Below are 27,804 nucleotides of genomic sequence, written 5' to 3'. Positions count from 1 at the left end.
CTTTTCACTGTATTATCGGGGGGTTGTTTAAAATAATGACGATCAGACATCACACATGACAACTGAACATTTATAAGCAAAGACTTTTAAGTACATTTGAGTCTTTTCAAGAGATTTAATGACACATTTAGCAGTTGCTATCATCTTCAAGTAAAAATCTATAAAAGTTCAAGAGTGGCACTGGTATTAAACGGCAAAAAACACTTGTCAAGCTGGCTCAGAACGTGTAGAAGCGAACAGAACATTATTTTGCGAGGTAAAAATGTGTTCAGTTTGAAGCCGACAGGTTAATGTTTCACTGTTTTTATTCAAAACTGGACCTTGCACCTGATAATAATTTCCTGATTCTTCCATTCTCTAATGGGCAAAGTCATTGCAGAAAGAGTCTTTTCAAGAGATTTAATGACACATCGAAGCAGTTGCCATCATTTTCAAGTGAAAATCTATAAAAGTTCAAGAGTAGCACTGGTATTAAACATCAAAAACACTTGTCAAGCTGGCTCAGAACACATAGAACAGAACAGAACATTATTTTGCGAGGTAAGAATGTGTTCAGTTTGAAGCCGACAGGTTAATGTTTCACTGTTTTCATTCAACACTGGACCTTACACCTGATAATCATTTCCTGATTTTTCCTTTCTCTAATAGGCAAAGTCATTGCGGAAACAGGCAGACTTAAAGACTGGTGAAATAGCATTCTTGTAGTTATAGTATTACATTCAGTTAGTACTTATAAGAGCCCTCATAGACACATATCTAACTCCAATACTCACCTGTTTGTCAGTCCGTTCTGCTGCAGCTGTGACTGTGTCATGGCCTTTATGTTCGTCCATCATGCACAGATAGCAGATACAACTCTGATCGGTTCGACAAAATATTTCAAAAACCTTCTTATGACGAGAGCAGATCCTCTCCTGTAGCTGACCTGTGGCATCAATCACTGAGTGTTTTCTTCCTGGGTGCAGGTCATTGTGAGCTTTGAAGTGAGTTTTGCAGTAAGACAACAGACAATCCAGACAGGATTTGACGGCTTGCAGTTTTTTCCCAGTGCAGATGTCACACTCCACATCTCCAGGTCCAGTATAACAGTGAGCAGGAACATAAGTTTGCATTCTGGTCTTCCTAAATTCCTCCACCATTTCAGCAATCAGAACATTTCTACTCAGAACAGGTCTTGGTCTAAATGTCTGTCTGCACTGGGGGCAGCTGTAGATGCCTTTACCATCTTCCTGATCCCAGCAACCTTTAATACAGCCCAGACAATAAGTGTGTCCACATGGAACGGCAACTGGATCCTTTATTAGATCCAGACAAACTGAACAAGTGAAAGAATCCTGTCTTTTGGTCGAAGATTCCGCCATTTCTCACAGCCTCGATCACACACAGGGAGATAACAGTGTGAGAGTTCAGTTTCTGTGTCATGTGTTTTATTCTAAAGAGGAGTGGCGGAGATGTTGATGCCACACTGATGAGGAGGAGTCAGTCAGATTATTTGAGAATGTACGTCTATGTGTGTCTGTGTGTGTGTGAGAGAGAAAGAGAGAGAGAGAGAGAGAGAGAAAGAGAAGGAGAGAGAGAGAGAAGGAGAGAGAGGTAGGAGAGAGCGAGAGTGGTAGAAGGGCAGAGAGGAAGAAGGACAGAGGGAGAGAACAGGTGGAATGGAGTGAGAGAGAGAGAAGGATAGAACAGGTGGAATGGAGTGAGTACATTAGTATTACACATCTGGTAAGCTTATTGGCTCATCAGTCAAGTATTTTAAAGAATGATTTTTGAATTCAAGACCAACAAATGAATATTATTATTTTCCCCCAAAAACTGTGAAATATTCACTCATCTGACACAAACAATTAGGAGAAATTAAGGCATTCATCTTTTACCAACCATACACAATGCAGGGGTAATAATCTATCCTGAACGTCTCCAGTGAAGTATTTGACTTTCTCATCAGGAATTACATTAGAGTCCCATTGAACTGCATGGTTTTCCCCATGTTAAGCCACGCCCCTATTCTATCATGCGTTGCTGACTATACCTATTTGCGATAGTTAGAAGTATAAATTATTTGAGATTCAGTTATGGAGCCAGTTAGGAAGAGAAAGTAGTCACCCGTTCGGGAATTCTTTGTTTTGATTTCTCCTAATAAGGTCTGTTTGTAGCTTGTATGACTTCCCTGACATTAGCCTATTATTGTGTTGTCACGGATCTTTTTTTTTATGTCCAACAATGTATTCTCTACAGTACATTCTGTTGTACCTTTAGTTTAATGAGTATCTTTTTTTTATTTGTAGATGAAATGTGTGATCTGCATTACTGTGCCTTGCATGAGATCAAAGAGGCCGAGGCTGGACCAAGCCAAGGTAAGGTATGTTTTTTTGTAACTTTGTATGCACTTTCATTTTTTGTTGTAATATTGTATACATGGCCTTTTTTATTTTGCTTAGGTTCCAGAAAACAGGAACTGGATGAGGCCTTAGTTGACATGATTGTAAAAGATAGCCAACCATTCACCCTAGTCGAGGATGAGTGGTTCAGAGGGTTTGTAAACCAACTGGACCCCACATATGTTCTGCCAACAAGACAGGTATGTACGTGCACAGAATATTTGCACAATTACATGTGCACAATATATTGTTTCACAGCTTTTATTCAACCTGTAATATTATTTCTTCAGGCCTTAAAAGCCATGGTGGAGCAGAAATTCCAAATGGCCAAGGAGGAAGCCAAGGCCAGAGTGGAGGAAGCTGCTGCAGTGAGCTTCACTGCAGATATATGGACTTCGGTTCACATGGATGCATATCTTGCGGTCACTTCTTTCAGCACAGTACTTTTAGGTGTGCAGAAATGTCCCCAAGCCCAAACTGCGGTGAACTTGGCAGCAGCCAAGGCCTCCATTATGGAGGAATGGGGAATAACCCTAAAAGTTACATGTGTGGTGACCGATGCAGCAGCTAATATGCTTGCCTGTGCCAGGGACCTGAAGGTTAAGCATGCAGTCGGCATAGCACATGCCATTAACCTGATGGTGAAGAAAGCCCTTGACCAGACTCCTGGGCTCCCAGAGCTCAGGATGAAGGCAAGGAAGCTTGTGGGTCTGTTCCGATCCAGCACTACTGTTACATTATATTTGCTGTTATCATTCTCACAATCATGTATTGACAGGTTTGTATTGTACTACATGTTTTATGTCGTTGTCACCGTGTCATTATGGTCTCCCTCAGAAATTCTTATATTGTTATTTTCTGTGTAAAGGAAAGACTCGTACAAATGCAGACTTACAAGGCAATGAAGACTTCACATACAATGAAATTTGAATTAATGGAGGTACGTTTTTTTCACCATACGTTTGTGTGCATGTTATTTTAGCAGGCCTTGCGCACCACAACATATAGAACAAATTCACTGTCCCGAGAATCTTTCCTACACCGTATTTTTAGTGACCAGCAGGTGTCACTAGAGTGCGAACAAAGCTTCGAGTAATGAACCTTTTTTTTCAACACGCCTGACTGGAAAGCTTTGAAGCTTCATGAAGCTTCATTTCGCCATCACAAGAGTCAGGTGTCCGCTGATTCTTTTTATCCTCCATGTCTCCCCAGGTGTGGGTAATCAGTCAATCATATTTGTCCGTCCACACTGTTGAATGCAGGCCATTACATCGTCTGCAGGGGGTCGTACCAATTGACGTAAGTTTACAAGGGAGCAAGATCGTATGCAAGACCTGTGCTTTAGTTGTTTGTGTAGTCTAACGTTACCTAAGTAAATTAGCTTGCTAGTTTCAGACAAACTAGGAGATGGGTTAATCAGGAACAAAGAAAATGTGCTCTTCATTAAATAAAGTCCACTGAAGTATCTGTTGTTTGCCATTATTGTGTGGTAAACATCACACTGCTCAGGCTTGTTTACTTTGTCACTTCACCTCAATGGCAAACCTATCAGATTTTTAAATACTTCTCACAGCAATTTTATACAGTATATGCAATTAATTTAGGCAAATGAATCACAAAGCATGTAATTAATTCAAAACATTTGTAATTGTTTTTTAAACCAAGCTTTGTTGTACTTAAAGAGAGGTCTTTGTGGCCCATTTATCTACCTATCCTGGGTCTCTATTCACATCCACCTTCATGAAACAGCATCTCATCATCAGCTGTTATCAACCAACAGCATCTCTCATAGCCCTTATCAACCAACAGCATCTCTCATCATCAGCTGTTATCAACCAACAGCATCTCTCATAACCCTTATCAACCAACAGCATCTCTCATAGCCCTTATCAACCAACAGCATCTCTCATAGCTGTTATCAACCAACAGCATCTCTCATAGCCCTTATCAACCAACAGCATCTCTCATAGCCCTTATCAACCAACAGCATCTCTCATAGCCCTTATCAACCAACAGCATCTCTCATAGCCCTTATCAACCAACAGCATCTCTCATAACCCTTATCAACCAACAGCATCTCTCATCATCAGCTGTTATCAACCAACAGCATCTCTCATAACCCTTATCAACCAACAGCATCTCTCATAACCCTTATCAACCAACAGCATCTCTCATAGCTGTTATCAACCAACAGCATCTCTCATAGCCCTTATCAACCAACAGCATCTCTCATAGCTGTTATCAACCAACAGCATCTCTGATAGCTGTTATCAACCAACAGCATCTCTCATAGCTGTTATCAACCAACAGCATCTCTCATAGCCCTTATCAACCAACAGGGAGCTTGTTCTTGGACCAGTTCCATTCAGCATTCTTTTAACTTTGGTGCCATCTAGTGAACCAGCCAGCGTTTCCACCAGTGAAACCGTTGTAATGAAGGATGCTTCACCAAAGTGAATGTAACAGGTCTCTGACTGAGAGCCCATAAACACATAAGACTCCTGTAACAACAGGAGAAAGAATGAGACAGACGGCAGGCGCTTCTATTCAGTGCATCTTCGCTCTGCAGACTGAGGAAATAATGAAAGTCTTAATGAGAGTCCATGGTCCAGCTGCAAACCAACCTTTCAGGTTCTGAGCCAATATATTTTTGGTCAAAATGCTCAGATCGGTTAACAATTTTGTGCAGAAACTCACATCCATGCATGATCACGGCTCATCTAGAGAGCGAAACCTGTCCTAGAGCACCTTAGCACTAGCTTTTCCTCGGCACCCGGCTCAACCGCCACTAACCTGCGGTGATTACAACTTTCTACTCAAGCACTGGGTGTCCTTCACTCGGTCATGGGCTAACGTGAGTACTAGTGACTCCTCTCTCTATTTTCTCTTTTGGACCATTTAGTGTTGCCTCTGTGTACTTATGCTGAACTGATGTTTGCCGAGATCGTTTATGCACTGTTTTCTTCAAAGATGCTAGGATAGCCTAATTACCGAGTGACTGTTTACCTGAGTGAGTTGCCTTCTACTTGGACTAATACTTTCAGTTGGATAACTATTCTGTGGATTATACTTTCTGTTGTGGATTACTGAAACCGTCTCGGACTCTATGAACATGAACTATTAATTTGTCCTTTGTGGATTAGACTACATATTCTGTTCTGTGAGCCTTTAATTTAATAAACTCGATCTTGAACCCCACTTGCTGTCTGCGCTTGCGCCTTAATACTTGATCCTGATACAAAGCAGAACTGAACCTGTTCCCTGCTGGTGGAAAAGGGGTATCAGAGGACTGTCAGCTCTGACTGAGACAGACTAAAACTAGTATGAAGCACCGACTTGAAGTTGATAGCCAGTATCAACAATGGTCTCCCCCTTCTCTTCCCTAAGATTGGAGTCCTCCACAAGTATTTTCCTAGTTACTAATGCTGTCATAAATTATTTTTTGGTCAGTGGTCTTTTCTGGTCCAGCGCCATGTCAGAAGAGGAACTGTGACCGTATGAGGAAGCAAGTGGCTTTGCATGTCACTGTTCAGAAGAACAATGATTAAACCATGGAACATTACTGGACTGTTCTATGTAGTTTTCATGCCATGCTGTTTCCGCTAGAGTAGACGCTGTTGAAGTTTTAGGAGTTTTACTTCACTGAACTAGATTCACCCATAAATTGCACTCACACTGGATAGGATTAAGAGAGGTAAATGGGTAGTGAGCACATTACAGTAGCAAGTCAAAACAGCTCAATACCTAATCCTTTTAAATTGGTTTAGACTGAAGAAAAGTGTTGAACTGTGTACTGTGAAAGATTCTACTAACTTTCTAAGTTTCTAAAGTGACGCTTGTTTTTATTTGAAGAACTGGTCGCACTGGTTCATAGAAAGGGCTAAGATTCATCTCTTTCAATGTCAGCTCAAGTGGATGGATGGATGAACGCTCAGTAGCTTTTTTTTGTCTTTCCAAACAACTTCATCTGATATTTTTGCTTCCCTCTTGGAGAGATGACTTGCTATAAAATAAGGTACAGGTACAAAGGGAACAGTATCCATTAATGCTGTAAATATTGACACCAACGATAGTGTACAATTGGGAAACTAGTGAAAAAGTGAACACAAAACAACAAAATAGCAATGGGGGAAACGTAAATGTAATTCTTTAAGTTGTAGGAAGACTTTGATTTACACAGATATCACTTCAATTGCTCTCATTGATCTGGTAGTCTTCCCTTAGTCTTTGTACAATATTTTTTGTGTGGCATCTAGTGATGAGGTTGCTGAATTACAACTAGCTGAATACCCTTCCCTTCACAAGCGTGTGCAAGTGTCTATGGCGGCCATAAAAATGGACGTGGAAGAGGACCCACTCCCTGTGTAGACACGAAGGGCTCGTTCTTAGCTAATGAAAACACAACAATTCATAGTTACAGGTAGTTATGCACTAATGAAAACATAATTATTCTACTGCTAGACATCACTAAGAACTACACACTGTACCTTTAAAGTAGGCAAAAAAATCATCATGTACATCATGGTTAACTGACCATCAACACTAAACACAAACGCCTAACATAATCAAAAACCAATCAAATGTAATTACTACCGATTACAATTATTTATTGTGTGTTTGTAGAGAGGATAAAGAATGAAGAGTTTTTACCAGCAGTGTACATCAGATTCTTAGCTAAACCTTCTTTCATGAAGTGATAATCTGCTATAGTGTACATGTTGTTATAATAAAAATAGGATGGTAAAACATACTACTGAAGTCACAGTTTACTCGTGAGACATCGACATGGTATATTTGTCATGACTTTGGACTATGATTGTCTCAGTTTGGGGACATTGGCGTCATCTGCTGGCCAAAGGACAATTGGACAGTCTTATCGTGATACTAGTGTCATTGTGTTACTCACCTGTGTCTCATCTATACTGATTGTGTTACGCATCTGTGTCCCATCTACACTAATTATGTTACTCACCTGTTTCCCATGTATACTATGATTAGTAGGGGTATAAATACCCGGCTAGGTTAGCCGGCTCATTATTGCGTCGTTTCCGTTTTACTCAATGAGAGTAGCAATCGCCAGTGTTCCCCTAGGCCTAGCGCGAGTTAAGGTTGGTCCTTTGTGCAGCTCTCACGCTGCCTTTTGTTTGCGTTGCCTCCAGGCTTCGCCTCTCGTGCTAGGCTAGTTCACTTTTGAAAGTTACCCATTTAGTAGCCTCTTTAGTTTGCCTTTTTGAATTTAAACCGTTTGTTAGAATCTCCTGTGTTTTTGGACTGTATCCTCTGTTTCCTGGGATTATCTTCTGTGTGTTCGTTTCCCCGTTTATGGAACTATCATTTGTTGTAAGAATAAAGAAACCAAGAAACACTCCTCTGCAACTGAGTCCTAACTAGCTCACTTGGCTGAGCGTGGGTTTACCAAGCCAGCGACCCGGGTTCGATCCCCGACAAATCCCTGACATAACGACGCAATCATTATGGAGTCAGCAGAGGAGGCACCACAGCGAGAGCAACTGATGGACGCGATCATTCGTACCAAGGCTCGCTTGGATCAACACGAGCAGGCGTTGCTTCAGCAGCAGGACAGTATGGCTCGCTACCGAGATGATCTACTCCGACACGAGCAGAGACTACAACTGCTGGATCAGACCGAGGCTGCACAGCAACTTCAACCAGTACTTCAACTTGCACCTGCCAACCCAGGACCTCTTCATGTGGAGACTAAGCTTACTGCCCCACAACGGTATGATGGCGAACCAAGGGGCTGCCGTGGTTTCCTCACGCAATGTGACCTGGCTTTCGAACTTCAGGCTATTACCTATTCCTCTGAACGGGCTCGGATTGCATACGTTATTACCCGGCTCTCAGGCAAGGCTCTGGAGTGGGCTACTCCAGTCTGGGCAAAGCAGGGCCCGTATGCGCTACCCTACGGGCGTTCAAGACGGAGATGCTGCTGGTTTTCGACCAGAGTACTACTGGACCCTGACGCTGCAAGCTTTTGATGACTATTCGCCAGGACAAGAGAAGTGTTGCGGAATATGCCATCGCATTCCGCACGCTTGCCGAGGATAGCGAGTGGAACGACAAGGCCCTAGTGGACGGCGTTCCACCATGGGCTTTCAAGAACGCCCTTAAGGACGGGCCATTGCAATCTATTGGTTGTCGCCCACCGAGCCTGGAGGCCCTTGATCGCCCACGCAGTCCGGCTGGACACCCGTGATTGGGAGCGTCGCCAGCGATCAGGGGTCCTCTCCGAGACCACATCAACGGCAGCTTCGTGGTCTTCCCAGTCCTATGATGAATCCTGAGCCTATGCAGTTGGGGGGAGCACGACTGTCCCTGCCAAGAGAGAAGGACGGCGAATGCGGGAGGGGCGATGCATGTTACTGGCGGCGAGACTGGCCACCGTCGAGGGTCCTGTCCGAAACTCCTCGGGAAAAAGGCCAAGTTCGTCCAGCCAGGGGAAGGGTTTGACGGGCGCAAACTTTCTCTCCCAGTCCGCCGACCAAGCGGTGCTCGTCCCCACGGACCCATCTCATGGGGGCAAGTTACCAGCACACTTGCCAGGGCTCTGGTAGGATTCCGGAGCGGCAGGTAATTTTATTGATGGGACCTAGCGCGGAAGCTCAATATTCCCCTGGTCACCCTTGAGCGTCCGCTTACCATCACGGCCCTCGACGGTCGAGCGCTGGGGGAAGGGTAGAGGTAACCCAAATAACATCACAGGTGCGGCTCCGGACGGGAAACCATCGTGAGGAGATCGAATTCAACCTGATCTGCTCTCCGGAGTTCCAGTGGTCTTGGACATCCATGGGCTTAAACGTCATAATCCCCACTTCGACTGGGTGACTGGCCCGCATCCTGGAGTGGGGCCCTAACCTGCCATGCCACCTGTCTCTTCGTGGACCCTCCGTTTACACCTCCCAAACCCTTGGACCCCGCTGAATTGTGTCTGGTGCCCCCAGAGTACTGGGACATACAGGAGGTTTTGCAGCAAGAGCCGGGCTGCTATGCTGCCACCTCACCGGCCATATGACTGGTTCTATAGAGCTGCACCCCGGGTTCTATTCCCCTCGCGGGCGGCTATTTTCTTTATCTCGACCTGAGAGGAATGGCCATGGATAGCTATATCAGGACTCCCTGGCTTCAGGTTTCATCCGCCCATCCACATCCCCAGCCGGAGCGGGGTTCTTCTTTGTGTGGCAAGAAGGATGGAGCCTGAGGCCCTGTAGTAAGACTATCGTGGGCTGAATAAAATTCACCAATCCGCAACCGCTACCCCCTGCCGCTGATGTCTTCAGCCTTTGATCTACTCCAGGGGCGGTGGTCTTCACCAAACTGGACCTCCGGAACGCCTAACCACCTGGTTCGTATTCGGAGGGGGGATGAGTGGAAGACTGCCTTTAACACACCATCAGGGCACTACGAGTACCAAGTAGATGCCTTTTGGGCTTACTAATGCCCCGGCAGTGTTTCAGGCTCTGATTAACGACTGTCTCCGAGACATGATAAATCGTTTTGTCTTTGTGTACCTTGACGACATTTTAATTTTTTCTAATTCTCAGCAGGAACACCGCCTGCACGTACGGCAGGTGCTCCAAGGCTTCTCCAAAACCACCTCTTTGTTAAAGCCCAGAAGTGTGAGTTCCACAGGCCGGAGGTCTCCTTCCTGGGGTACATCCTCAGGGAGGCCCAGATCGAAATGGATCCAGGAAAGACGAAGGCAGTGAGGGACTGGCGCCCTCCGAGATCCATCAAGGAGGTGCAACAATTTTTGGCTTCGCTAACTTTTATCGAATGTTTATCAGAGGCTTCGGTTCGGTAGCGGAACCCATCTCCGCCCTCACCAAGAAGGGTAAGGGTCCCTTTGTTTGGAGCCCTAAGGCGGATAGGGCATTTTGTGAACTCAAGGCCGATTCTCTTCGGCACCCATCCTCGTCCTCCCGGACCCCTCCCGGTCTTTCATTGTCGAGGTGGACGCCTCAGAGGTGGGAGTTGGGGCCATTCTTTCCCAACGGGCTACGGATGGCAAGATCCACCCCTGCGCCTTCTACTCCCATCGGCTGACCCCCACAGAGTCTCGGTATGACGTTGGGGACCGGGAGTTACTGGCCGTCAAGATGGCCCTTGAGGAGTGGAGGCACTGGCTGGAGGGTGCTCAACATCCGTTCCTGGTCTGGACGGATCACAGGAACCTCGAGTACCTCCAGGTTGCGAAACACCTCAACCCTCGCCAGTCCCGATGGTCCCTCTTCTTTAGCAGGTTTTGATTTTACCCTCTCCTACCGCCCGGGGTCAAAAAACGTCAAGCCCGATGCCTTGTCCCGGCAGTTCTCTCCGGCGAAGCGGGACGGGGAGGAGAGGCCTGTAATTTCCGCATCCCGGATCGTGGCTTCCATTCAGTGGGGGATCGAGGCCAAGGTCAGACGGGCGCAGCAGGATGAACCTGGTCCAGATCGAGTGAGACCCGGACGCCTTTTTGTACCTCGGAGTGTCCGTTCAGAGGTGCTACAGGCCATGCGTCTCACATTACGGCACACCCGGGGACTCGACGGACGTTGGAGTTTCTCCAGAGACGCTTCTGGTGGCCTGGTATGGCTAGGGATGTAGCCTCATTTGTGGGGGCCTGCTCCGTTTGCGCCCGTAGCAAGAACCCGCACCAGCGACCCCAGGGGTTGCTGCACCCGCTCCCCATCCCACACAGGCCCTGGTCCCATATTTCGATGGACTTCGTGACGGGTCTACCGGAATCAGAAGGTAAGACTGCAATTTTGGTGATCGTCGACAGGTTCTCTAAGGCCTGTCGTTTTGTTCCTTTGCCAAAACTTCCTTCTGCATTAGAGACGGCTAAGCTGGTGTTTAACCATGTCTTCCGAGTGTTTGGCCTTCCCCAGGACATAGTGTCCGATCGAGGTCCTCAGTTCTCCTCCAGGGTATGGAGGGCCTTCTGCAGGCTAATCGGGGCTACTGCCAGCCTCTCCTCTGGGTTCCATCCCCAGTCGAATGGGCAGACGGAGAGGATAAACCAGGAGCTCGAGACCATCCTGAGGGCGCTGGTGTCGGATAACGCATCGTCCTGGAGTTCGTGTCTGCCGTGGGCTGAGTATGCACACAACACCCTTCAGTCCTCGGCCACTAACATCTCCCCATTCCAGTGCCAGTTTGGGTTCCAGCCTCCTCTGTTCTCCGAGCAGGAGGAGGACGTTGGGGTGCCTTCAGTCCAAGGCTTCATGCAGCGGTGTAGACAGACCTGGCGGAGGACCCGGCAGACGCCTCCTGCGCACCGCGGAGACCAACCAGGCCCAGGCGAACCGACGCCGGAGACCGGCGCCATCCTTTCGCCCTGGGCAGAGGGTATGGCTGTCTTCACGGGACATTCCCTTGCGGGTGGAATCCCGCAAGCTGGCTCCCAGATTCATTGGCCCGTTTAGGATCGTCCAGAAGATAAACCCTGTCACCTACCGGCTCCAGCTCCCGCGGACATTGAGGATTAACCCATCGTTCCACGTGTCCCTTCTGCGACCTCTTCTATCCTCACCGCTGGCTCCGGCTCCCAGGCCGCCTCCAACCCCTCGCATTGTCGGTGGGCAACCTGCCTTTACAGTCCGCCGGTTGCTGGACTCCCGCAGGGTGGGGCGGGGAGTACAGTATCTGGTGGATTGGGAGGGCTACGACGCGGAGGAACGTTCTTGGGTCCCGGCTCGGAATATCTTTGATGACTCTCTCATCAGGGACTTTCATCGCAGAAATCCTGATCACCAAGGTGGCGTCAGGAGACGCCCCTAAGGGGGGGGGTACTGTCATGACTTTGGACTAATGATTGTCTCAGTTTGGGGACATTGGCGCCATCTGCTGGCCAAAGGACAATTGGACAGTCTTATCGTGATACTAGTGTCATTGTGTTACTCACCTGTGTCTCATCTATACTGATTGTGTTACGCATCTGTGTCCCATCTACACTAATTATGTTACTCACCTGTTTCCCATGTATACTATGATTAGTAGGGTATAAATACCCGGCTAGGTTAGCCGGCTCATTATTGCGTCGTTTCCGTTTTACTCAATGAGAGTAGCAATCGCCAGTGTTCCCCTAGGCCTAGCGCGAGTTAAGGTTGGTCCTTTGTGCAGCTCTCACGCTGCCTTTTGTTTGCGTTGCCTCCAGGCTTCGCCTCTCGTGCTAGGCTAGTTCACTTTTGAAAGTTACCCATTTAGTAGCCTCTTTAGTTTGCCTTTTTGAATTTAAACCGTTTGTTAGAATCTCCTGTGTTTTTGGACTGTATCCTCTGTTTCCTGGGATTATCTTCTGTGTGTTCGTTTCCCCGTTTATGGAACTATCATTTGTTGTAAGAATAAAGAAACCAAGAAACACTCCTCTGCAACTGAGTCCTAACTAGCTCACTTGGCTGAGCGTGGGTTTGCCAAGCCAGCGACCCGGGTTCGATCCCCGACAAATCCCTGACAATATTTATTATTATAAATTATGGACAGCATAATTCCTTATTCATTTTTTTAATTTTATTTATTTATTTATTTATTTACTGACTTAGAATTAGGAATTTCTCAGTTTTCCTACCCTGTGCTGTATTTACCTGTACCTGTATATATACATGACATATTCCAGCTAGGAAAAACTCAGGTTTTAACTGCAGTCGTTGGAAGTACATCTCAGGAGGGCTTTGATTAATGAGGAATTATGCCTGAAAGGAGAAAAATCAAAAACATCGGCACATATCATATCATATATATTAAGCGTAGGGTCAGTGGCATCATTTGGTCCGAACACTCTAGCCCTGGGTATTTGGGTTTTTTTGCAACAAAAGAAAACAATCCGAAAATTCCAAGGTCACAGTTCCTCTGTGTGTGAGTTTATTTAAAGCAGGGGTCAGTGTTAAGCATGCCAGGCTGAACAAAAGACATTTCTGGTTGAATTTATACAACAGCAAAGAAATGAACTGTCATGTAATGTCTGTTCTGTTCTCATACCTGCACTCTCTTTTCCCTTGACGAAGAAGAACGTTCCGGTAGCCACTCCCAGCAGTCCCAGAGTCAGACCCACTCCACAGAACACTGAGGGACCAAGACTGGGCTCTGACACCTCCACATCTGAGGAAGACACAGATGCACACACACACCACACACACACACACACACACACAGACACTTCAACATCTGAGGAAGACACACAGTTCAACATCTGAGGTTACATGATGACAGTTTATGGCTCTGCCACGATATGTTTATGATGGTAACACCAGTGTTGCAGATTTCAAGACAAGTGTTAGCAATACTTGATTACTTGTTGTCCAGGGTGAATTGTTTAAGCACTATTAGGACTGAGAGGCTCATAACTGATTGCTAAGCCTTGTGTTGTATTTAATACATCCAGGTTAATGGGGAATGAGTCACACAGTTTATTTGCTGTAGCGTCTCACCCCAGTATCTTGTCATGGGCCCCTCCAGTGCCGAGTGCTCCACAGTGCAGGTGTACATGTCCCCCTCCTGAGGGGTGAACTTCAGGGTGGAGAACTGGTTGAAGGTGCCGTCGTTGTTTATGTGGATCTGGCTTAAGCTCACTCCCTGTGTCACGTTGTGGTTGTTCCTGGTCCACTTCACGGTGAGTCGAGGAGGGTAGAACCCGGTGACGTAGCAGATGAGGGTGTTCTCAGAACCCAAACGCACCTCGTCATGGACATACATGACACTAACCAGGGGCTCTGCAATTTAACATTTATTTTCACTTTATTTTTAAAAAAATAACACAATTTAGCATTCACTTTGGCTTTGTTAAAAAATTATTAAAAATACAATATCAATCGGCATTAGAAACATGTCAAAAGTTAATGATACTCACTGCAGTGTACAAACTTTTCATTCCAAAGTAAAAAAAGTATTTTTAAAAAGCTGCACTTTACCTTTTGCCTCTGGAGGATAACCAAGTTGTCCTGCAATATATTCCATGCTATCCTGAAATTCCTTCATTTCATTGTAAGCGTATGAATATATCAGTCCATAGAATGTGTCCCAGGATATGGGGTCTACAACACTTGGTATTGTGATGACGACTGTCTTGTTCTCAAAGTCCACATAGAGTACCTGATTCCCATCAAGATTTGCTGAAAAGTATTCCTGGTTTCTGTCACAGTATATGTCGTTGATGGCATCTTGATACACAACTGGAGCACAAAAGAAAAACACAGTGTATACATTATCTGTGTGCAGGCAGGCTATAGAGCTATAGGCTATGGCATTCCCATGGCATCCCCTCAGGTTTTTGTTTTTGCATGACGAAATACAATAGGCCTCGTTAGGCCTCAGTTCAAATGGCCTACTGCGTCACTATATCTACATCTCAGAATGTGTAAAACCATGTCTTATTCTTAAAGGAGTCCTTGTTGTATTCTTTTCTGCTTTTTGTTCACTTCAGTTTTATCATCAAAAATACTATGTGGTTTAATAACAACTATTAGTAATATACTGAGCCTTTAAACCCATTCCATGATTGTGGGAATAGGTTATTGTAAAAACTGTTTATTGCTAAATTATAATTACATGGTCAATAAATCTGCTCGACCTCTAGTAGGACCCAGTTTGGTGGATAGTTCAGATTTGACCAGAATTATCCAGAATAATGGTTTCCAAAAACAATCAAACAGAATGAAAAACAACTTCTCTCTTCAGATCCTCATTGCACGCCAACTTCAGAAAATGTTTTGGAGTATGACAACCATGTAAGGGATAATGTAAAGTCCGGCGGTCATTATTTAAAAAATCCCGGAACTTTTTTGGAACATAATAATTGTGTTTAATATACGGCTCCTCAGAATGTTACAAAAAGTTCCTTTGATTTGAAAATAAATCCCGCTTTTTCTTAGCGAAAAATAAATCCTTCAGGACGACACAACTGTTTGTGGCGTTTTTTATATATTTTTCGATAATGACCGCCGGACTACACATTGTCTTGTCAACGATAACTGTTAGAGTAATGTTTTAAGTCACTACTTACATTGAATTCCTGTGCATTGGACACATGTAATCCAAAAACAGATGACAGCAAGCTTCATATTTCAAATGCGCTGATTGATATACCAATGTGTGCTGACCCATTTACTCGGACTACAGGAAAACCAACTGCAGCGGAGAAATATTTTCCACCTCTTTCAATAAGTTATGGCCGAACAGAAATATCCAATAGGAAGGCCAGTTTCATTAACAGTCATTAGTATCTGTGTAAGATCCAGAGGCACAACAGGATGGATTTGAGTATATTTTATGAATTTGATTCGATTTCATGAATTTGTAAAGACACTGTGTTTTCTAGTGCTGCCTTGTCTATGTTCATCAACTGCAGACAGCTCTTGTGATTGTTACATTGCTCTGCTGTTTAACTTATTTGATACAGCAGTTTGCCTGGAAATATATGACACTGTTCCTTCTTATTTTCTTGATTGGTCTGTTGCACTGAGTGATAATGACCTTCACCCAGGGCTTTCTCCTAACTGAAGGAGACCATGTCCAGGTCAAGACTGATTTGTGCTTGTCTCCTGCCATTAGTATATCTTCTCCTTGGCGTAGGTAAGTGAAAACTTGTACATATAATACATAAACAGAAAGAAAGAGTAATTAAAGAGTAGTTGTGCAGTTAACAGAAGTCTCAGCTTAGGAAACATTAAACTATTAATAATATCCTAATATTAATAGGCTGTAATGAGTTTGATTTTATTTTTTTAGATGGATATTGCCAGTACAGATGGATACGATGCTACTCCAACTCAATGAGTTTGACAGACATGGTGTTTGTAGAGTCGTACTTTTATAATAAAATGGAATTCCTAGTATTTAACAGCACCGTTGGTAGGTATGTCGGCTATTCAGATTTTGGAATGGCTCTAGCACATCAAAAGAATGAAGATAAACACCTTCTGCCTTACGAGCAGGGCTCTGTGGACAGACTCTGCAAAGTCAATGCTCTTGTCTACAAAAGCCATGGAATGGACAAAACAAGTGAGTATAGAATATTGATTCCAGTCTTTTTCCAGTTTCTTACACACAAGATGTTTACATGTGGCACGGTTTCTGAAACCTCTGCAGAAGCTAATTCTCTGCCACACACTCAGTTTTTAGTTGAACTAAGTACTGTATTTGTGTGTGTGCCGTTACTGTTACTACAAAAGCCGTAAGCCAAACAAATATAGTATTTTAGAGTTATCATACTATTGTGTAGTTAGTGGTTGAAAAAGTGTAGCCACATGAATAGCTGTCTCTGTCCTTTGACACAGAAAAAGGGAACATGGTGTAGACAAGGGAACATGGTGTAGAAAAAAGTAGAATAAAGTGAACATAGTAAAAGGGGAAGAGTTAAAGTGTTTTGCATCTTGTGTGTGTAGAGCTCTGAACATGTGATTCTGGAGGATGTTATACCCTTTTGGGCCACAACAGGTCCTCAGGACTTGTTTTCCCTTTTGATTTTTTCCCCTGAGCCTTTTGAAGTTTTATCCGATTTAGGCAACCTCTCTGACCTTGTTCTCTGCTCAGTCTTGAGATGTAAGTGCTGATTTTAGTTTCTCGACTAAGTAGGTTATATGTTCTGAGAAAATGTTGTATTGTTAGTGTAGTTAATAAATAAATCATTAAATAATACATATACATTAGTATTACCATTTAGGATGTATTGGGATGCTTTTTTTTCACGACTGCTTTACTTGCCAGACCAGTCCTTCAGTAAACTTCCCTTAACTTGTTGCTCACCTCTGACTCTTTGTCTCTGCACATGTGTTCATGCTTGTTCTGAGGCACAGAGGGTTCAGCTCTCGCCTCTCACTTGGAGACCAGAGTCCAATTCACAGTTCCCCCGTGCTAGAATAAAATAAGGCTGAGTTTTAAGAAAACACGCGTAAGCAGAAACTGTAATATATGTGAAAGTCTGAATTCCTCCGGACATGTTGAAAGCTTTGCTGATTGATGTAAATTGATGATAAAACACTGATATCTTCCAATGCAGGAAATTATAGAAAATCATTGTTAGGTGAAAATTCACTCAAGTTACCTCAGGACTCCCGAGTTGCATATAAGTATATTTATTAAACAACAACAACAAGCTTGTTTCGCTCACCCGCGTCCCGTCAGGTCAGAGAGAAGCACGGGCCCTCTCAGAGAGAGAGGGAGCCTGGGCTTACTCCCAGACTGCAGCAGACGAGAGAGAAGCAATATTAAACAATCGCACAAGGTTTATATAGATAGAAGTTTAGCATTCTCTGGCAGCATTCTCTGGCGCATCAGGGATAACACGTGGTGGGTCTCTGACGTCCGAGGCTCCCTGTCTTGCAAGGATATCAGTTTTGCACAAGGTCGAAAGAAGCACAGTTCGACCCTTCTTATCACCTCTGGTCCAAACATGCTCTTGCACATATGCAGACTAAGTGGCCCCTAATAATCTAAGTTACACACACACACAGAAACACAGAAAAGCCATGTTCCTGCTTACATAAGCACATGATTCATGCAAGGTGATTATTAATATAAAACTTGATTAATACATTCTGAAGTCATTTAACAGTGTTTCGAAATTCTCTCCATCAATCATCACTCTGAAAAAACTGCACTTTTACAGTGGAGCCCAGCGTGAATCTGAATTTGGTGAGGCCAGTCAGTAGCAATCATCTCGCCATGCTGATGTGCAGTGCCTACAACTTCTACCCACAAATGATCCGCGTGACCTGGTACAGAGACGGCCAGAAGGTGACCAGTGATGTCTCAGCCACGGAGGAGCTGGCGGATGGAGACTGGTTCTACCAGATCCACTCCCACCTGGAGTTCACCCCCAAAGCTGGAGAGAAGATCTCCTGTGTGGTGGAGCACGCCAGCTTCAAGGAGCCCAGGGAGTTTGTCTGGGGTGAGTTCCACATCATTTGTCATTATTTCTTCTTTTTTTTGCTTTTACAGCAAAACACACATGTAGTACTGTTTCGTATGTACATGTATAAATGTATAGTGCATGAAATAATGTCTGGAAAACCATTAACTAATTCTTAATTTTCAACATGATTTTGCATGAACATGAAGTATTAACGAACACCACTCCCATTCTAAGACACTTAGTTCTTGTGAGTTGTGATGTGTTTGTCTGATATGATGTGTTTAGGATTTTGTGTATGCTGTTTTGTCATTTCTGTGTTTAGTTTTGAAAAAATGAATCCAACAGACAGATGTATCATCAGTGTATTCCCATTTAAATCGTGCTGACTACTTCTCTCTGTTTAAGATTAGCAGATTACAGAAATCAAAATATGGCCAAAGACAAAGAGGATGTAAAAATATGTGGTGTTTGATTTCTAATCATCTAATGTTAAAGCTGTATCTGAAATCCTTCTCTTCAGCATTACAACTGTGTGTGTACCCTCTATACTGTCAGACTCCTCCATGCCCAAGGCTGAGAGGAATAAGATCGCCATTGGGGCCGCTGGCCTGCTGCTGGGACTGGTGGTCTGTGCTGCTGGACTGCTCTACTACAGGAAGACATCAAGAGGTTAGCAGTTGAGAGTTAGAACAAACATGACACATTGGATTACTTGAGCATTACAGTAATATGGAAAATGTATGAGTATGTTACAGTGTTTCATTATAAACACGTCCCAGACAAATTCAAAACAACCACAAGATGAACCAAAGTAGACAGAGAAATAATGAGAAAGAAACAGTCTACTGTGTTTCTAAATATATGTTCTCCTGCACAGGCTGGATCTTGGCTCCTCAAAGATCAACCCCTACTCATTGACGGCATAATTCATGTTCCTCCTCATCCTCCAGTGCTTCCTTCATGTGCGCCATCATTGCCAATCAAACATTATGACTAAACATTTTATTCAGTTTCTTCGATGCATACCAACTCTGGAGTGGAAGTCTGAGTAAGCACTGATCTAACTCTTCCCAAAGTCTAAAGTGTCTTTCTTGTGTGTTTAATTTCCTGCACTGTTCAAATCTGTTACATTCTTTGTAAACCTCTACCATCTATATGCCTCAGGTCAAGCTAGTGCTTACATCCAGTAGAAAAACCTGTCAAGCAATTGACAATATTGTCATGGCATTATCATTTCCTTAAGGCTAACATTCAGACATGCGGACATTTTCAAAACCATCTTGGTAAAAGCATGAATAAAGAAACAAACATCAATGAACTTGTGTTGTTTGAGTGTTGTGTTCTCTAAAAAGACTTTATCAGCCCTCAGACATGCTGCCAGCACTGGTTCTCATTGTACGTCTAACCATCACAAGATATCTCACAGGAATCAGTTTCTGACATCCTCATATTTAAGTTGATTGCGGACTCAGTTGAGAAAATGTTGCTGAAATGTGGTAGTTGACCCGTTCAGCACACCTGGATCTACACACAGATCTACATCACACACCCTTTAATAAGCACTAAAGCAAACACAGAGTCAGTGGCGTAACGTAGTTACGATGGGCCCAGGTGCAGGCTATTATGACGGGCCCTAGTCAGTGGTGTAAGGCAGAGGTTCCCAAACATTTTACAGTCCCGTACCCCTTCACATATTCAATCTCCAGCTACGTACCCCCCCCCCATGTTTCATGTTTGTAACCGCCGCCACGCCCCCTCTCCCCCGAACTTAACTCGAACTTGCTGCTGGCTACATCTTGCTCCCACAGAATACCCCAAATGCTTAGTTGCGCCACACTCTGTGTAGCATAAATTCACATGGAATATCCGCTTACAGTACCGTGTCATTTTGATGCATCTCTTTTCGTGGGATACAAACACTTTCCCACGACAGGGGCGTCACATTGGCATGTTCTTTGATGTGACTTATACTATATGTCGATATGACATTGTTTTGTTACTTAAGGCAGTTCCTGTGTTGCAGCTGATTCTGAGGGTGGATCTAGTCCAGATTTTGTCCTCCCCAAAAAAGGAGAACATTTCTGTTCATAACAGCGTTATATATATGTCAATCCTGAATTGGGAAGTGAACTGACCAAGAAGGATGGCAATACCGTGTTCAATATTGATCATTGTATAATCTATAGATACATTATTCATTATTGTTATTATTATACCAGTATAACAGGGTTTGAGATGCATTAACCCATTTATTGGTATCTACAGTAACAAGCGTCATTGAGGTCCCCCCTGTTATGCCCATCAGCGCCCCCTGGTGGCAGTGCTGGGGTTGAAGGAGTGGCAGTAGTATTAGGCCTCGTTATCCTCTCTGTGCTGTGGTTGAAGGAGTGGCAGTAGTATTAGGCCTCATTATCCTCTCTGTGGTTGAGGGAGTGGCAGAAGTATTAGGCCTCGTTATCCTCTCTGTGGTTGAGGGAGTGGCAGTAGTATTAGGCCTCGATATCCTCTCTGTGGTTGAGGGAGTGGCAGTAGTATTAGGCCTCGTTATCCTCTCTGTGGTTGAGGGAGTGGCAGTAGTATTAGGCCTCGATATCCTCTCTGTCCTGTGGTTGAGGGAGTGGCAGTAGTATTAGGCCTCGTTATCCTCTCTGTGGTTGAAGGAGTGGCAGTAGTATTAGGCCTCATTATCCTCTCTGGGGTTGAGGGAGTTGTAAGGTCTGTGTCTGTCCGTGTCTAATTTCTGTGTTTGTCTCCCTTGTGTGGTCACATGTTTGTTCCCATGTCTAGTCCTCGTGCTTCCTTGTTCCCGCCATGTGCTTTCCCTATGTTTGTTTGTCTATGCCATGTGCCCTCTTGTTGTTGTCCGTGTCTCCACCCCTCACCTGTTCCCAATCTCCCGGGTTGTGTGTATCATTGGTTTCACCTGTGTCCTGTTATTCCCCTTGTTTAGTCCACCTGTGTCTTTGTCTGCCCCGCCTTGATTGTTCTCACCTGTCCCTCGTTATCTGTTGCCTGTGTGTGTATATATAGTCCTTGTTTTCTTGTTCCTCGTTGTGTCGTCGTAAAAGTTTGTGTTTGATGGTATGTTCCTTGTGTTTCCACTGCTCCTCGTGTATTCCTAGCGTTTAGCGCTTCTGCCTTGTTCAAGTGATTACTCGTGCTTCTGACCTCTGCCTGCCCTACTACTATTCTCCTGCCTATTCCCTGTGTGGATTTGTTTGCCTATTTTTGGACTGCCTACCTGTGTACCGAACCCTGCTAGTAAACATTTATTCTTCTGAATCTACCCCTGTGCTGAGTCGTGCGATTGAGTCCTGCACAACACCCACCAGTCGTAACAGTACGACGACACCAAAGATGGACTCAGTCGACTCAGACTCAGTGCTCAGACTCAGTTTGAGCAAACAAGCCTCCTCTCTCTGCCTCGTGACAAGGGGAATAGAGGAGCAAGGGAGAAGTTCCCTGAAGTCCCTGAACCTGCTGTTGGGACAATTCGAGCAGCTCCTGGATCGTTGGGATTCCCTCGCTGCACCTCCCTCTCCAGCTCCGGTTCCATGCCGCCTGGATTCCGGCTCCAGGGTTTCAGCTTCACTCGCCAATACTGCTCTGGCTTCAGCTCCGACTCCCCGTCTCCTGCCTCCCGCCGTCAGGACAGCCGCAGTCGCCCTAGGAAGAGCTTCTGACGCTGTCAACCTCGAAGCAGCCTCTACCAAGGCCACCATCAAAGCGGTCTCTGACGCCGTCAACGCAGCCTTTGGAGCTTCCACCCTTGAAGCTATCTCCGCCGCCCTCGAAGCTGCCTTTGCAGCATTGGAAAGATTTTCTGTCACACCCAAAGAAGCCTCTGGCGCTGCCTTGCTCGATGCAGCTTCTGCTGCCATCGATGCAGCCTCTGCCACCCTCGAAGCAGCCTCTGATGCTGCCGCCTCCGAGGTCGTCTCTGCTGCCCCAGAGGTAGCCTCCGTCGCTACCACTCCCAAAGCAGCCTCTGCCTCCCCTGAAGTAGCCTCCGTTGCTACCGCCCCAGAAGCAGCCTCTGACGCTGCCGCCTCCGAGGTCGTCTCTGCTGCCCCAGATGTAGCCTCCGTCGCTACCACTCCCAAAGCAGCCTCTGCCTCTCCCGAAGCAGCTTCTGATGCTGCCACCCCCGAAGCAGCCTCTGACGCTGCCGCTCCCGACGTAGCCTCTGTCGCTACCACCCCAGAAGCTACCTCTGATGCCCCCGATGTAGCCTCTGTCGTTACCACCCCCGAAGCAGCCTCTGACGCTGCCGCCCCAGAAGCAGCCTCTGACGCTGCCGCCCCCGACGTAGCCTCTGTCGCTACCACCCCAGAAGCTGCCTCTGATGCCCCCGACGTAGCCTCTGTCGCTACCACCCCAGAAGCAGCCTCTGACGCTGCCGCCCCCGACGTAGCCTCTGTCGTTACCACCCCCGAAGCAGCCTCTGACGCTGCCGCCCCAGAAGCAGCCTCTGACGCTACCACCCCCGACGTAGCCTCTGTCGCTACCACCCCAGAAGCAGCCTCTGATGCCACTGACGTAGCCTCCGTCGCTACCGCTCCCGAAGCACCCACTGCTGCCCCCGACGCAGTCTCTGTTGCTAGCAACCCCGAAGCAGCCTCTGTCGCTGCTGTCCCTGAAGCAGCCTCTGATGCCACTGACGTAGCCTCCGTCGCTACCGCTCCCGAAGCACCCACTGCTGCCCCCGACGTAGCCTCTGTTGCTAGCAACCCCGAAGCAGCCTCTGTCGCTGCTGTCCCTGAAGCAGTCTCTGAAGAAATTGCTGATGGTGACGCCACTGAGGTCTACGCCACAGCAGAACCAGCCGCCGCAGATCAAGCCGCCGCTCTCCCTGCAGACCGAGCCGTCGCTCACCCTGCAGACCCGGCCGTCGCTGACCCTGCAGACCCGGCCGTCGCTGACCCTGCAGACCCAGCCGTCGCTGACCCAGCAGACCCAGCCGACGCTCACCCAGCTTGTGCGTACCCTACAGCCAGCGCTGCCGACCCGGACCCCGCAGCCACCGCTGCCGACCCGCACCCCGCAGCTGACCCGGACCCTGCTGCCACAGCTGCCAACCAAGATCCTCCAGCATCCGTTTCCGATGCAGGCCCAGCAGCACCCTCTGCCGAGACCGGTCCAGCAGCACCTTCTGATGGCGTCGCTGCTGAGGGCTCTGCTGTCCCAGGCGCCCCTGTCCTGAGCGTCCCAGGCGCCCCTGTCCCCAGCGTTCCAGGCGCCCCTGTCCCGAGCGTTCCAGGCGCCCCTGTCCCGAGCGTCCCAGGCTCCCCTGTCCCGAGCGTCCCAGGCGCCCCTGTCCCGAGCGTCCCAGGCTCCCCTGTCCCGAGCGTCCCAGGCTCCCCTGTCCCGAGCGTCCCAGGCTCCCCTGTCCCGAGCGTCCCAGGCGCCCCGGTCCCGAGCGTCCCAGGCGCCCCGGTCCCGAGCGTCCCAGGCGCCCCGGTCCCGAGCGTCCCAGGCTCCCCTGTCCCGAGCGCCTCAGGCGTCCCGGTCCCGAGCGTCTCCGGCGTCCCTGTCCAAGGTGTCCTTGCGCCGGTTCCAGGCGTCCATGCGCCGGCCCCAGGCGCTCCGGACCCTGTCTCCAGTGTTCCTGGGTTCCCTGTCCCAGCTGCAGCAGACCCAGGGTTCGGTGCCGCCAGCCCTAATGAACCAGCGAGTCCAGGTGCCACGTCTACCCCAGCCACTGGCCCTGCAACCCCAAACACCAATCGATATCGCTGGCATCTATTTGTTGTGAGGGTTATTGTTGTGTTTATTGTTGGTCTGTTTGGCCGGTCGCCAAAGACTCTGCCCCTGTTTGGCCACCCACCCGGCCGGTCGCCAAAGACTCTGCCCCTGTTTGGCCATCCACCCGGTCGGTCGTCAAAGACTCTGCCTCTGTTTGGCCATCCACCCGGTCGGCCGCCAAAGACTCTGCCCCGGTTTGGCCACCCACACGGCCAGCCACCAGACATTCTGCCCTTGCTTGGCCGTCCACCCGGTCAGCCACCAGACCCTTCTTTCCAGCCTTCTGTCTGGCCCGGCCTGCCCGCCTGCCTTGCTCTGGACCCCCTCCACCCACCCTAGGTGGATTTGATCTGTTTGTTTGTGTGTTTTTGGGCTGTCTGGTCCGGTCTGCCCGCCTGCCTTGCTCTGGACCCCCTCCACCCACCCTAGGTGGATTTGTTCTGTTTGTGTGTTTTTGGGCTGTCTGGTCCGGTCTGCCCGCCTGCCTTGCTCTGGACCCCCTCCACCCACCCTAGGTGGATTTGATCTGTTTGTGTTTAGGGCCGTCTGGAATCCGGCCCTTAGAGGGGGGGTACTGTAAGGTCTGTGTCTGTCCGTGTCTAATTTCTGTGTTTGTCTCCCTTGTGTGGTCACATGTTTGTTCCCATGTCTAGTCCTCGTGCTTCCTTGTTCCCGCCATGTGCTTTCCCTATGTTTGTTTGTCTATGCCATGTGCCCTCTTGTTGTTGTCCGTGTCTCCACCCCTCACCTGTTCCCAATCTCCCGGGTTGTGTGTATCATTGGTTTCACCTGTGTCCTGTTATTCCCCTTGTTTAGTCCACCTGTGTCTTTGTCTGCCCCGCCTTGATTGTTCTCACCTGTCCCTCGTTATCTGTTGCCTGTGTGTGTATATATAGTCCTTGTTTTCTTGTTCCTCGTTGTGTCGTCGTAAAAGTTTGTGTTTGATGGTATGTTCCTTGTGTTTCCACTGCTCCTCGTGTATTCCTAGCGTTTAGCGCTTCTGCCTTGTTCAAGTGATTACTCGTGCTTCTGACCTCTGCCTGCCCTACTACTATTCTCCTGCCTATTCCCTGTGTGGATTTGTTTGCCTATTTTTGGACTGCCTACCTGTGTACCGAACCCTGCTAGTAAACATTTATTCTTCTGAATCTACCCCTGTGCTGAGTCGTGCGATTGAGTCCTGCACAACACCCACCATTCGTAACAGGAGTGGCAGTAGTATTAGACCTCGTTATCCTCTCTGTGATTGAGGGAGTGGCAGAAGTATTAGACCTCGATATCCTCTCTGTGGTTGAGAGAGTGGCAGTAGTATTAGGCCTCGTTATCCTCTCTGTGGTTGAGGGAGTGGCAGTAGTATTAGGCCTCGTTATCCTCTCTGTGGTTGAGGGAGTGGCAGTAGTATTAGGCCTCTCTATCCTCTCTGTCCTGTGGTTGAGGGAGTGGCAGTAGTATTAGGCCTCGTTATCCTCTCCTTGGTTGAAGGAGTGGCAGTAGTATTAGGCCTCGTTATCCTCTCTGTGGTTGAGGGAGTGGCAGTAGTATTAGGCCTCGTTATCCTCTCTGTGGTTGAGGGAGTGGCAGTAGTATTAGGCCTCTTTATCCTCTCTTTGGTTAAAGGAGTGGCAGTAGTATTAGGCCTCGATATCCTCTCTGTCCTGTGGTTGAGGGAGTGGCAGTAGTATTAGGCCTCGATATCCTCTCTGTCCTGTGGTTGAGGGAGTGGCAGTAGTATTAGGCCTCGTTATCCTCTCTGTCCTGTGGTTGAGAGAGTGGCAGTAGTATTAGGCCTCGATATCCTCTCTGTCCTGTGGTTGAGAGAGTGGCAGTAGTATTAGGCCTCGATATCCTCTCTGTCCTGTGGTTGAGGGAGTGGCAGTAGTATTAGACCTCGTTATCCTCTCTGTGGTTGAGGGAGTGGCAGTAGTATTAGGCCTCGTTATCCTCTCTGTGGTTGAGGGAGTGGCAGAAGTATTAGACCTCGATATCCTCTCTGTGGTTGAGAGAGTGGCAGTAGTATTAGGCCTCGTTATCCTCTCTGTGGTTGAGAGAGTGGCAGTAGTATTAGGCCTCACTATCCTCTCTGTGGTTGAGGGAGTGGCAGTAGTATTAGGCCTCGTTATCCTCTCTGTGGTTGAAGGAGTGGCAGTAGTATTAGGCCTCGTTATCCTCTCTGTGGTTGAAGGAGTGGCAGTAGTATTAGGCCTCGTTATCCTCTCTGGGGTTGAGGGAGTGGCAGTAGTATTAGGCCTCGTTATCCTCTCTGTCCTGTGGTTGAAGGAGTGGCAGTAGTATTAGGCCTCGTTATCCTCTCTGTCCTGTGGTTGAAGGAGTGGCAGTAGTATTAGGCCTCGTTATCCTCTCTGTGCTGGGGTTGAAGGAGTGGCAGTAGTATTAGGCCTCGATATCCTCTCTGTGGTTGAGGGAGTGGCAGTAGTATTAGGCCTCGTTATCCTCTCTGTGGTTGAGGGAGTGGCAGTAGTATTAGGCCTCGATATCCTCTCTGTCCTGTGGTTGAGGGAGTGGCAGTAGTATTAGGCCTCGATATCCTCTCTGTCCTGTGGTTGAGGGAGTGGCAGTAGTATTAGGCCTTGTTATCCTCTCTGTGGTTGAGGGAGTGGCAGTAGTATTAGGCCTCGATATCCTCTCTGTCCTGTGGTTGAGGGAGTGGCAGTAGTATTAGGCCTCGTTATCCTCCCTGTCCTGTGGTTGAGGGAGTGGCAGTAGTATTAGGCCTCGATATCCTCTCTGTCCTGTGGTTGAGGGAGTGGCAGTAGTATTAGGCCTCGATATCCTCTCTGTGGTTGAGGGAGTGGCAGTAGTATTAGGCCTCGATATCCTCTCTGTCCTGTGGTTGAGGGAGTGGCAGTAGTATTAGGCCTCGATATCCTCTCTGTCCTGTGGTTGAGGGAGTGGCAGTAGTATTAGGCCTCGATATCCTCTCTGTGGTTGAGGGAGTGGCAGTAGTATTAGGCCTCGATATCCTCTCTGTCCTGTGGTTGAGGGAGTGGCAGTAGTATTAGGCCTCGATATCCTCTCTGTCCTGTGGTTGAGGGAGTGGCAGTAGTATTAGACCTCGTTATCCTCTCTGGGGTTGAGGGAGTGGCAGTAGTATTAGGCCTCGATATCCTCTCTGTGGTTGAGGGAGTGGCAGTAGTATTAGGCCTCGATATCCTCTCTGTGGTTGAGGGAGTGGCAGTAGTATTAGGCCTCGATATCCTCTCTGTGGTTGAGGGAGTGGCAGTAGTATTAGGCCTCGATATCCTCTCTGTCCTGTGGTTGAGGGAGTGGCAGTAGTATTAGGCCTCGATATCCTCTCTGTCCTGTGGTTGAGGGAGTGGCAGTAGTATTAGGCCTTGTTATCCTCTCTGTGGTTGAGGGAGTGGCAGTAGTATTAGGCCTCGATATCCTCTCTGTCCTGTGGTTGAGGGAGTGGCAGTAGTATTAGGCCTCGATATCCTCTCTGTCCTGTGGTTGAGGGAGTGGCAGTAGTATTAGACCTCGTTATCCTCTCTGGGGTTGAGGGAGTGGCAGTAGTATTAGGCCTCGATATCCTCTCTGTGGTTGAGGGAGTGGCAGTAGTATTAGGCCTCGATATCCTCTCTGTGGTTGAGGGAGTGGCAGTAGTATTAGGCCTCGTTATCCTCTCTGTGGTTGAGGGAGTGGCAGTAGTATTAGGCCTCGATATCCTCTCTGTGGTTGAGGGAGTGGCAGTAGTATTAGGCCTCGATATCCTCTCTGTGGTTGAGGGAGTGGCAGTAGTATTAGGCCTCGATATCCTCTCTGTGGTTGAGGGAGTGGCAGTAGTATTAGGCCTCGTTATCCTCTCTG

The 27,804-nt window shown here is 47.3% G+C and overlaps 3 protein-coding genes across 4 annotated transcripts; 1 reads left to right on the top strand and 2 right to left on the bottom strand.

Moving 5' to 3' along the window:
• Nucleotides 1-550: 550 nt before the first annotated feature.
• Nucleotides 551-1,399, bottom strand: LOC116221170 (E3 ubiquitin/ISG15 ligase TRIM25-like). The gene has a single exon (XM_031571078.2). It carries the CDS (start codon nucleotides 1,359-1,361, stop codon nucleotides 720-722), a length of 642 nt encoding a protein of 213 aa, XP_031426938.1. The 5' UTR covers nucleotides 1,362-1,399; the 3' UTR covers nucleotides 551-719.
• Nucleotides 1,400-12,888: 11,489 nt separating this feature from the next.
• On the bottom strand, nucleotides 12,889-14,250 carry LOC116220978 (H-2 class II histocompatibility antigen, A-R alpha chain-like). Its single transcript, XM_031569910.2, has 4 exons — nucleotides 14,244-14,250; nucleotides 13,811-14,092; nucleotides 13,362-13,481; nucleotides 12,889-13,075 (listed from the first exon to the last, which is right to left on the bottom strand). Exons 1-4 carry the CDS (start codon nucleotides 14,248-14,250, stop codon nucleotides 13,059-13,061), a joined length of 426 nt encoding a protein of 141 aa, XP_031425770.1. The 3' UTR covers nucleotides 12,889-13,058.
• A 1,617-nt stretch (nucleotides 14,251-15,867) lies between these two features.
• Nucleotides 15,868-19,549, top strand: LOC105889866 (HLA class II histocompatibility antigen, DP beta 1 chain-like). Of its 2 annotated transcripts, XM_031571065.1 has the most exons (5): nucleotides 15,868-15,950; nucleotides 16,107-16,379; nucleotides 17,986-18,267; nucleotides 18,787-18,900; nucleotides 19,109-19,549. In XM_031571065.1, exons 1-5 carry the CDS (start codon nucleotides 15,887-15,889, stop codon nucleotides 19,147-19,149), a joined length of 774 nt encoding a protein of 257 aa, XP_031426925.1. In that variant the 5' UTR covers nucleotides 15,868-15,886; the 3' UTR covers nucleotides 19,150-19,549. The 2 variants fall into 2 exon arrangements, with proteins under 2 accessions (XP_031426925.1, XP_031426926.1); XM_031571066.2 differs by having other exon boundaries at nucleotides 15,910-16,379.
• Nucleotides 19,550-27,804: the final 8,255 nt, after the last annotated feature.

Source organism: Clupea harengus, chromosome 7, assembly GCF_900700415.2.
Source record: "Clupea harengus chromosome 7, Ch_v2.0.2, whole genome shotgun sequence".
NCBI lineage: Eukaryota > Metazoa > Chordata > Actinopteri > Clupeiformes > Clupeidae > Clupea > Clupea harengus.
Note: the sequence above shows the minus strand (reverse complement) of the source record. Positions and strands in the feature narration are given on the sequence as shown.